At 25.8% G+C, this 17,228-nt stretch overlaps 1 protein-coding gene across 2 annotated transcripts in view; it reads right to left on the bottom strand.

Annotated features, from left to right (window-relative positions):
- Window positions 1-13,618: 13,618 nt before the first annotated feature.
- Window positions 13,619-17,228, bottom strand: part of LOC107442618 (syntaxin-binding protein 5) — a 60,520-nt gene continuing 56,910 nt past the window's right edge. The window contains exon 29 of one of the 2 annotated variants that reach the window (XM_016056227.4): window positions 13,619-15,245. In XM_016056227.4, the coding sequence (XP_015911713.1) occupies window positions 15,108-15,245 (138 nt within the window). In that variant the 3' untranslated portion in view covers window positions 13,619-15,107. The remainder of the gene's footprint in view (window positions 15,246-17,228) is intronic. The other variant, XM_016056228.4, reaches the window with a different exon arrangement.

Raw genomic sequence — 17,228 nt, 5'->3', positions numbered from 1 at the left:
TAGTTAATTGTCACACACTGACCGTAGCTAGTGAGGCTTGACTTCGGTGATCTGCTGGGAACCGTGTCTTAACGATCAGTCCTCTGCGGGACGACTACTTAATTGGTTCGTGTAGAGGTCTTCCCTCTTGTAGGAGGTATTGATTCAGCACGCAACTGATAAAACAAATTTCTTTTTCACGCTTACAAATTTACTGAGAATCGACCTTTGCAAATGCAAAATAATGATATCATTCAAGCATTATTTTCGCAATTTAATTTCAAAAAATCAATTTTAAGAAGTGAATAGCTTTTAACAGAAAATAAATTTTCGATAATCATTTTTAGCTTCCGTTTTAATTTGTTTATAAATTGCAAGATAAGCCAACGCGGTATTCGCTTTTTTTTTTAGTTCAATTGTCCAGAAATTTTATAATAAAGAAAAATGAGTAAGAAAATGTTTTTTTCAGAATAAAAAATTTTGCTTTGATATTTTTATTTGAAAAAAATACTGTACTATTGAAAACATTCTATTAATGAGATTTGATTGAATAATAATAAGAATTTATTTCTATAGAAAAGTAAAATCTGGGCACAAAAAGTGAGGTAAAACTAAAACTCTGTTAAAGGTAACTATGAAAATATATTCGAATTTTTTTTTCTAAGAATATTTACCAATGAACAGAAAACCAGCATCCCAAGGCACGCCATTGGGAACCCTTTTATTCTAACCCTATTATTATAAGTTCAGCTTTCGAAGTTCAATTCCTTCCAAGCTATCATTCTTTCAAAATTTAAGACATGTTTAATATATAAGTTTTAATAGATTCTATTATCCAAAAATTTCAAAAGGAAAATTGGTTAACTTTTTTTTTTTTTAGACTGGGAAACTGCTTTTTTTAGTCATTTCTATTTAAAAAAATAAATACGTCAAACCCCCGCTATGATGAACCTTCAAGAGACCGAAATTTCGGTTCACTATAACCAGGAGTTCACTATATCCGTTACGCAGGCAATTTCACTAATGGTTCCCAAACTCCTCCCTTTTATTACATTATATTCATATAAATGACTGAAAAATATTATGNTTTTAAACATTGAAACACGAACATATAATCCTTTTGTTTATTTTATGAGAAATTAATGAAAAGATCTATAAATGGAAAAATAATTTAAATAATATTTTCAGTTAGTTTTCATTTTAAGTTGTTTCCGGATGTTTTATTGTCCTTAATTTAGTGTTTTATGCAGTTATTATAATTTTAGTTTTACTAGATCAAATTCGTAATGTATTAAAAATAAAACTTTAGTATAAATATCGTTATTTATGATTATTTTGCTAATCATGGCTTGTCTTTCACATATAGAAAAAGTGTTTTTAAAATTAGTTTCTCTTGATTTAATAATATTTTTTTATTACAAAGCGATTTAATTGAAAATATTGCTAGCATAATTTTTTTTTTAATATTTGGTTCCATTTCATTAGGGTAGGAAAAAGAAAGAGAAATTTACAATACAAACATTTTACAAAAGGTGTCAATTTAAGACTTACCTCTTGCAGTGCGACTTCTTCGCTTGCAATAAAGTTTGTAACGAGAAAAAAATAAAATGTATGCCTCTTGTATACAAAAACAGTCAAATATAGGATTTCATTTAATGAAACACATAATTGTTTAAAACAAATAGGCAATAAATTTTGGCACTTAAAAAACTTAGAATTTTATATTTCTTGTTTTAATTTTTTTAACATTTTTGATAGGCAGAAGAATATTTTATAATAAAACAGAACGGCACCCCGTTTGTTTATTTATTGGTTATTGCAATTACATAAATTTTCAGGCTTGTGTGCTCAAAATAGGCTTATAAGCCTTCGTCAAGTAGAAAAGGACAGCAAAACATTTGGCCCTGTAAGCTAAAAACAATTTGGAACGTGAGTTCAATGACCCTCAGGCACTATAAATTTTAAAAACTTAAGAAAAACAATGCAAAAAAAATCAATTTCAAATATATACTCAATTTTTTTTTAAATTTAAAGATTATTTTTAGTTCTAATTTAACAAAATAAAGTAAAATTTAATTTATTAATATTTATTTTAATTTTCACTATGCTTTCTTAAATGATGTTGTTGTTGAAATTGTTGCTGTTGTTAATTGGCGATCGAAATGGGCTGCAGGTGGCGTCGATCAGAACGCTCTACCTATGGCAACACTTCACATGATTTCCCCATTAGCGTGTGGAAAGTCATAGAGGAGGGAAGTACGTTAGTTACTCTCTTGATTTTCATATAGATTAAAATCTTTTAAGTTGGAAAACTATATGGAACTGAAAACTGCATTAAACATAGTTCTAAAGAAAAGTATCACGGAAATTTTGAAAGAATATTTTTATTGAATAAAAAGGAAAAATATGAAGAAAAGGGAAAATATCATAGTACATTCCTATACAACTGAAAAGAGCAGGAGAGTGAAGGGAGAAGGGCTAAAGGCATGAAACCGGTCTCTCCCCAGATGGCGTATTCGAGTGTTGCGATCGCGAATTCAAGAGATGACCATTTACAAGAAAAGCAGTCATTACACAAAGCGCAGTATAAGATAAAGGGACAGAAGTAAGGGTCACGAGCTTTTAAAATGGGAATGAAGTTATTTCATGGATTACATACCTTTCCAATTTCACACTTTATGTAAAAAGTAGAAAAGAGGAAATGCACAAATTTTTAGAAGTAACTAGTTGTAGTTGTAGTTCATTCACGTCGCACTAGAGCTGCGCAATGAGCTATTGGCGACCGTCTAATAAACATCCCTGAGGATAATCCGAAGACATGCCATCACAATTTTGATCCTCTGCAGAGGGGATGGTACCCCCGCTTCGGTAGTCCAACGACGTGCACGCTAAGGTAGAACAGTTTAACGAGGACCAGTACCGCACACCCTCGTTCCCTAAGCAGACAGATCCAAGTGGTCACCCACCGGCACACTGACCGCAGACAGTGATACTTGACTTCGGTGATCTGTTGGGAAACGTGTCTCAACGATCAGTCCACTGCGGGACAGAACTATATAGAATTGTAGGGCTTAGCACAACAGAAAGATAGGACACATTTTAAAGTTTCTCGGGAAAGTGTTTCAAGAAATAATTTTCATGTAAATAAGTTGTTTCAATGTATTGTGCTGTTATCGAAAGAAAATTCCGAAAAATTACATGTGTGGGAAAACGTTTGATATAAAAATGTCACTTTATATGGCCTACCACTATATTTTTTACTGCCCTTAAAATACCAATAGCGTGTAAGAAAAATGTAAATTAATTATAGAGCTTTTTATTCAGATTTTTAAATTATTTATATTCAGTAATTGTCAAAATTCTTCTTTTAAGTCTGTCATACTAGCTATACCTATTTTTTTTTAAAGTTATTTAATAGTTTTAGAGGGAGGCTTATCACATTTTATAGATTTCATTTTACATGTTGGTTACAAGGTTACAATACAAGGGACAATTACTTACATTCTGTTTATTAAAAAAGTTTCATAAAATTGCTATTTTTACCTCAAGAGTTATAATAATTGAATTCAAATGTTTTTCAATTTTTTATGATAAAAGATTTAAGATAGATTATATTCTAAGTAATCTGGGTACATGATAATGTTGTAAATTCTGAAAATTGTTATAACTGGTTGAGACATAAGGAAATGATTAAAAGGTCAATAACTTCAGAACATTTTTGATTAGTCTATTTTTTGTATAAAAAATAATAATAATAATAAAAAATTGGTTAATTTTTTTTTTAAAAAAAAGCTCGATTCTAAAGAAAGAGAAACTTGAAAAATATTTTAGCTTTTTGATAGCAGACCCTGCATAGAACATTTGCAAGCCTGTTTTACGTAAGTAAGAATAAAATATTCAGATGAAAATAATCTAATTTTCATTTTAACTTCCCCATAGTATATATTATAACTAAACCACGTTTATCATAACGGGATTCTATGTAGACAGATAAAAAACTGAAATTGAAACTTATAAATTTTACATTTCTTGAAACACAGGATTTTATGGAAAAAAATTTCAAAAGTATAACATTTTAGCTTTATTTTCTCAAGTGCAAACAAAATTATTTAAGAGTCCAACATGCTAAGTAATCAGTTTTTCTGTGGATGAGCCCACTGTCACTGTAAATATTAATTTACCATACACACAAGATTTTTCATTCCTAACCAAGAGGACATCTGCCTCATTATCAACATTTAAGTAAATAAAGAAATTGAGGTATTTTTAGTTATTGTTATATTAGATTCAAATATTATTATTAATATATTAAACAAAAACATTGAACCATGCTAAAGGAAAATGGAATTTTATAAATTTTTAGAATGCACAGTTATTTCAAGTACATAAAAGTGAATGAATCTACATGTCACATTTAGACTGAAGCACTATCTTAAAACATTAAACCGAAAAATAAAGAACAAACTAGAATAAACTGCATCCTAACATGACAGCCTTATTTTAGAGTAGAAAAACTCCAAAATGTTTCATTACGAAGCACAGAGCTTTAAAGTCTAACTAGTGTATTGAGTTTTCTATCTTGCCTGATTTTGCATACCCGCTTTTTGAAAGAAGTAATAAAGTGAGCCAGTTAAAATAAGATAAAAATTCATTGAAATAGGAATAGATTTCTTTACAAGTAAGGCTCAATATGATAAAGAATTAAAATTTGAGCTAAACTCTAACCACTTTTTATATAGCTAATACGCGAGAAAATAGAATAATGAAAATAACTACAATGAATAATTTGCTCAACAATTTGTTAGATTCCTTGGAGGAAAAAAATTCAACATTTTATGTTATATTTGTAATAAGGATTAGCCCACATTAAATAAAAAACTCACATTTATGGAAGAATTCATCAGTTTTATTTATGAAATTAACAAATAATACAATTAAGTACACAAATGTATAATATTCATCTAATTTAAACAACAAAATGAGAGCACTTGAGGTAAAAACTAACTTTCCCATATACGTTTACAAATATACATACTATGTTACATCAAATTAATTTATTTTATAGCTCTAATTTTACAAACTGCTACACAGGAAAGTGCAGTATTTGTAATCTCTCTTTTATTATCACATCTTTGTGTCACAAACCAGGTACAAATTTTAAAAACAATGTCGCATAGAGAAAACTAGTATTGCTTTCAATGTCCAATTCATTCATAAATAGATTTTGAAAGTATGTATTTACGTGTGACATTCAATATAACTAGAGGTATACATTTTTATTATTGACATACAAATTTAAATTTAGTGCTCCTCTCTGTAAAAAGAATTATGAAAGAATATTTCCGAAAAAAATAAAAATTTTATAAATATGGCTTAGTAATATTACTATTGTTATAAAAAGTGAGCAATAGTATTTATAATATAATTATATTAGTTTTTACAATTGCTTTGTGACTATAATATGAACAAGTGGCATGAATAGAGATTTGGTGTATGCAAAGGTAAATACTATCAACAGTGAATAGAAATTCAGTTTCTTTATCTGTTAATCTTTTCATCTACAAAAATAGTTAACAAATAATGACACTTTAACAATTTTTGAAGTATAAAACATGTTTCCACTTCTATATTAAAATTATAAAGACTTACATATATATTAATCAAAAGTATAAAACTTATAAAACACTAAACAATAAAATAAGAACTCAAGCAACACAAGACAATATCTTCGTTTTATATTGGTATAATATTTTAAATAACAATTCCTTACATATATCTTTCTCAACTTGGAAGCACAATAGTATCGCTTATCAGAAAATTATGCAGTCATGAGTGCTAATCACAGCCGTTCAATGTTATCAGTGCATAATACAACAGCACAGGTATATGGTAAAGGTTTGGTTACAAATTCATAGAATAACATTTAAACAGTTTTGACTGGACAGAGATGACATAGGATGAAACTGATATCAAGTGATAGAACTTAAACGTTATTATTTTATGATGTAGAAAAAACATATAAGTTTACTCAAATTTAATTTATTGATACAAATTAGCTTTAATCCGAAATGCATATCTGTTTTATTGTCTTGGTCCCTTTTGAGCCATCTATGAAATATGATATAAATAATTTGTACAAAATATTTTTAGTTAATTCATTTTTAAAGTAAAAAAAATCAAGTTTAAATCAACACAAATAATGTAACATAGAAAATTAATATTAACCAAGGGCAAAAAAATTTTGAATAGAAAATAATACACATTAAATAACATTTAGTAAAAGAAAATTTAAAAAATAAAATGAAGACGAAATCAGCTTTACACAGCTGCACAGGAAAAATGCATCATTTGATAGACAAATACCAGAAAATGGCAACATTATTCATTTCAAGGATTAAATGTCTAAAAGTGACATCCACTAAAAAACGGTGAGACAAATAAAAACATTGATATATCTACTCTCTATTTTCACATTAATGCATGTTTATGACATCTCTGCATTTGATATCTATTCTAGACACACAACACATTATTTAAGGCTGATTAAATGATATATATTATAAAAACTGTTTCTACCAATGTATGTTGCATTAATTTAAAACAATGTAACTCGAAAAATTCACCAAACATCAATTTTCTACATTTAGGACTTGCTAAATAAAAAAAATTTCAAATTTAATCATAGATGGAGTTTTAAAAATAGTATAATTAATACATTTAATACTAATTAGTGCTGAAAATATTTTTTTTGTGTTTATAAAGAATTTTGACAAGTTGAAGTAAATATTATACTTCTATTAAGCATAAACAAACAGCAGAAATTTAAAATTTATTTGTCTGTAAAAAGAAATTTAATAAAATCCTAAATTTCTATCAAATCTAAAATATATGAATTTCAAGAAAAAAATGGGAAAGAGTGTGAAAAAAAAGAATTATTTTTTAATGAAATATTGATTTGCATTAAAACCGTATATATAAAAAAATATACACTTGACCTACTTTAAAACTTTTCTAACTTGAAATAAATTGGTAAAAAATTATAGATCAGCACAGAATATAAAATAATGAACTTGTATGCATATAATAAAAAGCAATATAAGTAGATTAATAATAAAGAGACTAGCAGAAAAATATTATAAATAATAAATCTGAATTTAACAATTAATTATACTTATTTAAAACATCAACAATTTAAGAAGTATATTGAATTTTTAACAAACGCATCTGATTGTCTATCCTGCAGAAGTAACTGCATAGCATAATTGCATTGTCAGATGCTGTTTCTATATTACATATTATGCTTAAATCTGGAATAAAATGTGGAAATCTCCTTGCTATGAACCCTCTGATAGTTCTGCAAGAAGAAAGTAGTATTTTCACCTTTATTTTTCTTGGCTCAAAAAACTAAGTCTCCCTGTGAGAACTGACACAAAAATGATGTATCAGTGGTAAACATTTTTCCAAATTTCTAGATTTGAAAAAGTGTCAGGAGGTTAAGTTTAAACAAAAAAAAGTTAAGCATATTCCTTTAACCCTCGAAATATTAATCCTGATCTTTTTCTGTACTTTCAATAGCAGGCTATCCAGCATCAAAAAACTGGTTTTCTCCATGTTATTTAATGGAAAAACAGAGCGCATATGGAAAATTAACAGTAAAATTTTCCCATGGGCTAAACGCTTAAAAGGTTAATAATCAAACTATAAAAGTTATTTTAATCAAAATGCATTCTGTATATTTATTTAGGAGGATATTAAAGGATTTCATATTTTCATAAAGGAAAATATGAAAAACAACTTAAATAAAAACATCCATTATTTTAATAAAAATAACTTAATTCATTCTAACTTAAAATATAACAGGGGTGAGTTATACTTTTTCTTAATGTGTTTACCCAATTATCACTAGCATAGCCATAAGAAACTCTGTTTGTTGAATGACAGGCATAAATTGATACTTCAAATCTAAAGTTAGAAAATTTGAAGTAATTGCAAAATAGAACACAATAATAATAATACTGATAACAACTTTATAAATAAATATTAAAATCAAATTTGTAAAATTAGTTTCCAACTATCAGTATATTAAGCTAAAGTGATGTTCAGAATATTAACTAATTTTTCATAATAATTCAAATTTTTGTGCTTTAACCATGACTATTAAATTGGGTATAATCATGGCTTAATTTCATTTTTTTAAAAGTCAATATTTGTGAAAATATATTTCATTGATTACATTTACACCAATAACTTTCATTTCTATGAATTACAGTCTTTTTTTAAAAATATTTTTTAACATTTTTATAGATATCAAACATATATGTAAACTATATGGACTTTCCACAAAGAAAATCCTACACATACCAATGACATATAAGATTTGATTTTTACGAAGATAAATCCTTTTTTAATCACAATTTCTGTTTCAAGAAAACTACTCAATTTACTTAAAATTAAATTTTTCATGTTAAATTAGCGACTGAAAAATGAGTATTTAAATTTCCTAGAATCTTAAACTATTTTGCATAAAAATATGAAACAGCTTGAAATAATAAGATAGGGATAAAAAAGATTTTAGATTCAAGAGCTCTTTTGTTCCCATTGACTATAAATGTTATGTTGACCAAGATACAAAATATTTGAAAGATAAATACACCTTAATCTCAAATTTTGACTGAAAACTGATTTCTGAATGTTAGGTTTCCTCAAATTTTTCAAAGATTATGCAACTTGCAACCAGTAAATAACAAAGAAAGAAAAAAAATAAAGTAGTAAGAACTTGTGCATCTTGACTAAAATAAATAAGTATTTAAAAGATACTCAAGCATCATTTTGAAGTTAAATGTAGAATCATTAATAATCATTAAAAAAATATACCTTAATAATCATTAAAAATTTAAAAAGGTTTTGTGGCAATAGTTAAAACTTTGCATGGCAAATTAATATTAATATTATTTTCATGAATAAATAAAGGAGAATATTTCGAAAAACATAGGTGTTTCAATCATCCAATTTTTAAGGGAGATAAAATGAAAGTTAAAATAGGTCTCAAAATTTCACACACAGGCTGTTACAGACCGATATAAGATTTCCTCAAGCATCAAAGTGATAGTCATACTTTCATTTTAGAAAAATATCAAATTTTAATTTTCCTAATACAATTTTTTTTCTAGTAACATTTTAAAATTTCAATTTTATTATTTCTAAATTCAAGCTGTTCATTATTAGTAATTACTGTTTATGTAAATAAGTACACAGTAAGTATAGCTGCGAGTAATTTGCACATTCAATTAAATTTTAAGTTCATTTACTCCTTGATTATTTTTCCAAAATCAAAAATAACTTTTTAAATAGATTATGACAGTATTCATAAGTATAATTCCAACATGTTTTAAAAATTATTAACTTCTAATGATGTCTTTATTTCAATTTTTTGTTTATAAATTTTTAAATCCTTACATTTTTGAGGAGGTTTGAACCCATAAAATTTAGCCCTAGCTAAGGCCTACAGTTCTTTAAAAAAAATAGGTTTTTTGAAAACAGCATTAAAGAAAAGCTATATTTATGGCTCTTTAACACCAAAGTAGTATAAATTTTGTGATGCAGTTCCTCACTAAATAATACTTACATTTTACCAATTAAAATAATCGCACATTTTTCTTAAGATTGAAAAATTCTCATGTGCATTAACATAAAATTCAAAATATTAAGTTAATGTAATTTAAATGCATACCATAAAAGAAACATCTTTAGTATGTTTCTTTTTTAGTAAGTTTTTTTAGCATAATTCCATACCAATATAAACTTTTAGACCATAAGAAAAAACATCAATTACTACACTGAAATAGAAGTTACATTTAGCTTAAACCACCAATCTAAGGAGAGAAAAAAATGAAATCAGAGCAAAATTTGTTATAAATACCTATTGCAAGTTGCCTTCACATTAAAAATGCAGGTAATTTCTGGTAAAATATACTCATTGAATAGAATGCACTAATTACCCTTAAAGGGATACCTGTTTATTAAAGTATAACATTGATTTACATTAATTAACTCATATTTTACTGGGCTTCGCTCATGTGTAGCATTTAGAGCAATGAATGAAAATAAATATGATCTATAAATGATGAGTATGGTAGTTACTATTTTTTCAGTAATAAAAAAGTCCATAATTATTAAATCGAAAAAATATATATAACATATTTAAATAAGACTTAACAATATATACTAGAGTTGGGTAAGTACCTACAGTTTAGTATCATTTTACAAAATCCTAGTGTTTTTAATATCAAATACAAATCAATCTCAATTAATAGGGAAGAAAGTTGCAAAGTTAAATGTCTGTTGATTAATCATTAAAAACAATAAAATATGCTAAAATTAAATAAATACAATAAGAAAATGCTCTGATATAGTGAAATAAAACTATGGCAAATCAAATCTGAAACATTAGAAAGAATATTACATATCTGAACATGAGATACATTTTGGCAAATCAAATCTGAATCGATTTGCAGATATCAACTTTCTTGTATTAGTTTGAAAAGGAGCTGATTTGGATTAATGAATCCATAGACTGTTAGTGAGTCCAAATCTGTAATGAAGTACAGAGAAAGAACTTTACTATTGCTACAATTAATAAAACGGATAATATCAGCAAATAATGATGAGGAGCAAATAATTTCAGAAACATTGATATTAATTTCTCCTCAGTAGAATTGCTATCGAACTAATTCAAAACAATAATCCAAAAATCCAAATGAAATTGTGTATCTGGGTAAAATTTATAAGATAAAAAAATTTATTATATTTTTTTAAAGGTTCAAGGTGTTTTAAAGTACTTTATAAATAAATAGATATAAAATATAATTGTTATTTTCTTGATGTATTTATTCAAGATACTATTAAACTTATAAGCACTTAATATAAAAATGAGAGACACTGATACAAACCCATTCCTAATATATGGGATTCACAAGGAAAATAAATCTAAATATTATTTTCATCCATCCATGTTAAACACAACTTATTTAGAAATTTTTTTAGAATTTGAAATTTTACTCAGAATTTAAATTTTTTGTTTTAATTTATATATTTAAGATCTATTTACTTAAATGTTTCAGTGGTAGAATTATGTATCCATTTTTAAAAAAAAAATAAATAAAGCATCACGTAGAATCAGCAATCATTTGATCAAATGCAAACTTTTAAGGACTAGAAGTTAAAATTAACAGTTCGAGAAGCATCAATTTGAGAAATACAAACTATTCAAACATAATTCAAGATACACCAAACATTTTAAAGGTATAAAATATTTTAAGCAGACATCCAGTAAAAATCTAAGAGCTTAACATGGACAGTACACAAAATCAGATTCTTTCTTGATAAACAAGAAACTTTTCTCCATGCAACATAAAATAATCAATAAACTACAACTTTCTTTACAAAAATGCAAAATACTAATGACTGAAAAAATTATATGCAACAACTTTATTCATAATATTAATTTACATGATTAATTAAAGTTATTCTCTATAAAGTAATATGAGTATTTAGTTCAAAAGACAAACCAAATAATTAAATTCATATTTAAATGTAAAATAGCGAAAAACGCCATAATTTTTTAACATTAACTATAAGATGTAAGAAAACTGAAATCAGTGTCAAAATATAGAAATGTGATGTTAAAAAGGAGAAAAAGTTTAAAAAATTTAATAGGAATAATTTGGTTGCCTACTGAATTCTTCAATGAAGCGAGAAAATTACATCTTTAATATGGAGAACAATAAGAGAAACTTTTAATAATGTTTTGAGCTTTATGAACTCAGATAACTTTAAAGCTCAAGAACTTAGTAAATTAAAATTACTTGAGCTACTTGTTTTAACAATGTTTTGAAATTCCTCATTTAAAAATATATATATATCCGTTGTCTAAAATCAAAATAAATTTCAAGTTAGGAGCAAATAAGCACATTATGTCACAATATGTTGAACCTTCATGTCTAGACAAAATCTAAATTTCAAATAAATGCTTAAAATAAAACATAACTAGAATTAATAGAAATAGGATAAACTAAATGAGCAAATTTAAAGAAAATAAACTATAATACAAAAATGACTTAGATTGACTAATAAAAAAAAGGGAAAAGGCTAAAATACAGTAAAAACTTTAAGAGGTGAAATTTCAATAATTTTTGTGACACTTAAATGGGAGTATATAAAATAAACTTTTCAATTAAAAACTTTCAACAGAAAATATTTCTAAAAATCATAACAAGAAATACAGCATGATTAATTTATAGTTTAAATATAACTTATTTACATAAAATAACTATCGTAAAAGATTATGTACAAAAAAAAAATAAAATTATCACATATTTCTGAAAGAGAGGTTATCCCAAGGTTTCAAAACTAAATGAAACAAACTAATTCACAATCGAAATGTGATTTTTTCCCAAACATAATAAGCAACAAAATGATAGTGTTTACATTCAACAATACACAGACAAAAAATTTTCAGGTATTATTTAGTAAAATTCTCTTATGTTTTACAGCCTTCATGATACTTAAATGTGTATATCAAGACTTGAAAAAATTAAATAATATTGGAAAAATAACTTTTTTAAGTTTAGCCAACATTCAAGTAAAAATACACCAATTCCTATATGCACAAAACAAAATAAAAGTTTTTTTTAGTTAAAAAAATTATCGAATATGAAGAAATTCTTAATTGAAATAAAAATGAAATTTTTGCAGCAAATAACAAAACACAAGGCTAACATATCAGTACAATAGTTTTGTAACAGCTACTTTATTGGAAAAAAGTGTAAAAGTTAAATTATTTTAAAATTGAGTTTAAATTTTAGTAGCTACAGCTTGGGTAAATTTTAAATTAAGATGTTCCAAAAATGTATTAAATAGCATGTCCAATAAGGACTTTTTAATTAATATTATTTAATCCATTAAAAGTAAATTGATTATACCTTCTAAACAGATTTGTCTTCATTTAGGAATGAAATTATTTTTTAGATAGAAGAGAATCATTTAAAGCAATTTTCTAGTTAAGCATAAAGTCATTTATTACTATTTCTTGCATCTTTAAAGTAAGATAGTATTAAAATTAAACAGTCTGCAAATTAAAATTGATTGTTGGAATATTAACTGGTATGGATGTTGTAAATTAAATATGCATTTAAAAACAGTGTTAATGTCTCTATCTCATCTAAACTTTAGTTAAATAAATGAAAGTTCAATGTTTCATAAAATACACATATTTAATATATATTATTCACAGTGAATTACTGTTATCCAAAAATTTCAGGATTTTACACTACATCAAAAATACCTAGTATAAAAATTAGCACTGTTATCAAAGTGTACTATCACATTAATTTGTTTAGTAAGTACCTTAAAGAAATATTCAGAACTTAATAACCGCAACAACCATAAAATAAGAATAAAGTTCTTTCACATTATAGTTTATTTTGGCACAGTTGAGAAACCTTCTATTTTAAAAGTTTAAACTAAAAAAAGGCAACTAAATCTAAAAGTTAGCTTTTTTTCTTTAAAAAAGAGAAAGAAAAAAGCATTTATATATAAATGAACATTTGAAAAACAGTAAAATAAAGTTTAAAAATTAAGATTTACTACAAACCTTAAACTGTTCACCTCATCTGCATAATAAATACGTTGTGCAATTTTTTTGAGTTTTGTAACAATTTTTATATAACACAGAATATAAAGAACAATTTAAAATTAGTATGTGAATTTCAGAAGATGATAGAAACCAATAAAACATACACTTTTTATCATAATATATGGTAGCATGATCATAGTACAATGATAGTTGATCTAAGATAAGCAGTTTGCATTTTGATATGATATCTTTAACAAGCTAGAAAAGAAGAAAAAACAGAGCCTGAGAGAGGAATAAGTACCAATAACTTTTTGACTTGATAAAACGCAACACTTTATTCATGTACATTAAAACAATAACTTCAATTTGCTTTAACTAATAATAAAATATTGAGCATTGATACAATTAACATAAATTACACTTTTTAATATTATGAAAACCTACAATTTGACGTTGTATATGTCATGCCATTTCTAAGTAAGTTGTAATTTGTCATTTCTTGATATTACTCAACTTTTAATCAATACAAATAAATAACACATTAATGCAGCTTCACTAGCATAAAAAAGATATTGATGATTATACCTCTTCTTTCAGACTCTATTTCTATTTTTTAAACCTCTTTTCTTTTTCATTTTGTGATAGTTTGTTTGTGCTAAAATGCAGAGCATCCACTAAGGACCAGTACTTAAATTGCAACCACATATTTCAGAGTAAAAACTGTTTGTTGTATTGACATAGCTGCCAACTCTTCCACAGTTTGCAGAATAGTTTTTACAAACATTACAGACAGTAGAAGAATCTAAGCTTCATTAGATTCCTATGAATCAGGTATAAATAAATCAAATTTATCTATAAAGATAATGACAATCATGCAGTGACTTTTAAGTCCTATTAAAATTTAAGTGTATTAAGTGTATGTTAGTGTATATAATTTTTTCATTACAATTTCAAATATTTTGGCAGATAAAATGGCAAAGTTGACAGCTATGTATCAAATCAAGTCTTAATTCTTCTGAAGTTCATCATATTAGAATAGAACAGCACTTTACAAAATCAATCAATATTGCTTTAAAGTATTTTAAATAAAAATGTTACATGAAAAAATTTAAAGGGCAGTGGATAGAAATTTTACACTGAAAAGTAACACCAATTTATTACAATGGGAAATATATTAAATATCTTTGACAGTGTTTAAATAATTAATTCAAAAAAGGAAATTTTCCTGATGGTAAGTAGAGGAGAATATTCTTAGGGATAAACATTATGCCGCCGTACATATGACAAACATGTTTTAGAATAGATCTTTCTATATGATACAGTAAACACAGATTTCCTCCGAAATTGATCTCCTAATACATTTAACAGCTATGTACTTTACACACTGCACCTTTTCATGGTTGAACAGTTGAATGAATGATGCATTAGCTTTGTGAATAGCATCATTTAAGGAGATTAAATATCCTGATGAATTAAATGCCAGTGCTGATATATTTCAAAATTGATACCACTTTTTATCTTTGAATTTAGTAGCTAATTGACGTGCAGCACTCTGAAAACTTTCAGCTTCAGACATCATCTTTTCTGTTCTTTCTTCAAGTTGAGAAAGATTTTCTCCCCTTTCAGCAAGATTCTAAACAATTATGGTATATATTATTTTGCAGTGTAAAAACAATAATCATTAATAAATAGACATAGTTATATACTGTAATATTTTCATAAAATCTATTAAATTTTTCTTGCTTAGTCTTAGAACATATTTACTCAATTACTCGTACTCTCATTTACTCAACTAAATAGAATAATGTTTCTAAAAATAAAATACCCAAAATTTGACAATTGGATAGAATTTTTCTCTTAGTCATAATATTTTTTCCATTTCTATTTATTTTTTTTTGTATTTTTTTTTTTTTTTTTTTAGCAACNTTTTTTTTTTTTTGTATATTGATTAAAAGATAAAAGCAAATTTGTTAAAAAGAAAACAAATAGGAAAAGATCTGACCCTTTATTACAAATGAAAAATCCAAACATAAACATTACAGACAGAAAAACTTTAAAAATTTATTAGAAATTTATGTCTTTACAAAATAAGAGAGCTTAGTATTCCAAACAAAAGTTTTAATTAAAACTAATGTTAAAATTAATAGGGATTAAATCCAATCAAAAGTAAAATTATCCAAAAAGTAGGCCTTATAGTCACCGAATCTTGCAATTTATTTTACTCTCTATTATAAAATAAACAATAAATCAGAGAGATATAAACAAAACATAGTTTACAGATATAAAAAGTGAAAAGAAGGCATCAAAAGCATACAGGAAAAAAACGTAAAACGCTATCTTCTATTATCCTTAAATGTAAAACATAATATAACTTGAAATAAAAATAAAGGAATAAAAAAATTCAATATATTTGTCCATTTATTATAAAAAAATAAGTAAAAATTTGGAATAGATATCAAGGGTCGATCAAGGAGAAAATCAGCACCTCCTAACAACACTCAAATTCTAAAGATGTCTGAGTTACAAAATTCAAACAAGTTCTCAGTTCAACTCAGTTTATCTCAGCTAAAATGACTATTAACCAGTTTGATAACAATATAAAGATAATTTTCAGGATCCATAAAACCATTAATAGCATACTAGGAGCACTATTGCTAGGATTTTAAAAAACCTGCAAATGATTGATTATAAGAGTCCACAAAATTGTTTTGTGGACTTTCATATATGTTGCATTTATATATATTGCACCATATGTTTTCATATATGTTGCATTTATCATTTATGCCAATGAATTGTATCTGTTCCAGAATTTTACAAAGTAAATTTTAACTTTCTTATTTTTTAAAATATAATGGTGTAACCTTTCTAAAAAGAAATATCTATTTAGTCTTGGTAATTCAAAAAGGAAAATACCCATTTTATTTCGAGCTCAAATTTCATCTCAAAATATATAACTATGCAGTTACAATGGAAGGTCTTCAGATTTCAATAATTAAAAGAGAAATTCAGTAATTAAATAATGAGAGTTTAAGAAAATGTAAATAACACAAAAAAAACCCACTCTTTGATAGAATTCAGGAGGTGCAGTGAAATTTTGAAATATTTTAGGTAGGAATTTTTCAAGAAAATTTTAGGGAGCACTTAATAGCCAAAAATTAGCATATATACATTTTTATATCAAAACAGAAATATTTAAAAACTATTATAAACAATTTAAAAAGACACATATAAATATAATTTTCTTTCTAAAATGACTTGCATCCTTTATTAAGTATAAAAGTAAACTTTTTAGTTTATTGGCATTGACTAGTAGATTGTACTTTCTTGCATTCACAAGATTAGTTAGTTGACTATGTTCTTTTAATTTGTATAGCTAAATATACAATCATAAAATGTGATTATGAATGCACTTAGTAATTGTTTAAATGCAACAACTGTAGAAAAATATATCACATCTTTACAGTAACTAATTCAAGAAAAAACTTAATTCTACTTCTTTCTAGAATCGTGATACTGGATTTTAAAATTGCGTGAATATGAATTGCGATTTTGGGTTTTAAAATCGCGTGAATATGAATCGCGATATTGAATTACAAAATCGTGTGAATATGAATCA

Source organism: Parasteatoda tepidariorum, chromosome X2 (assembly GCF_043381705.1).
Source record: "Parasteatoda tepidariorum isolate YZ-2023 chromosome X2, CAS_Ptep_4.0, whole genome shotgun sequence".
Taxonomy (NCBI): Eukaryota; Metazoa; Arthropoda; class Arachnida; order Araneae; family Theridiidae; genus Parasteatoda; species Parasteatoda tepidariorum.
Note: the sequence above shows the minus strand (reverse complement) of the source record. Positions and strands in the feature narration are given on the sequence as shown.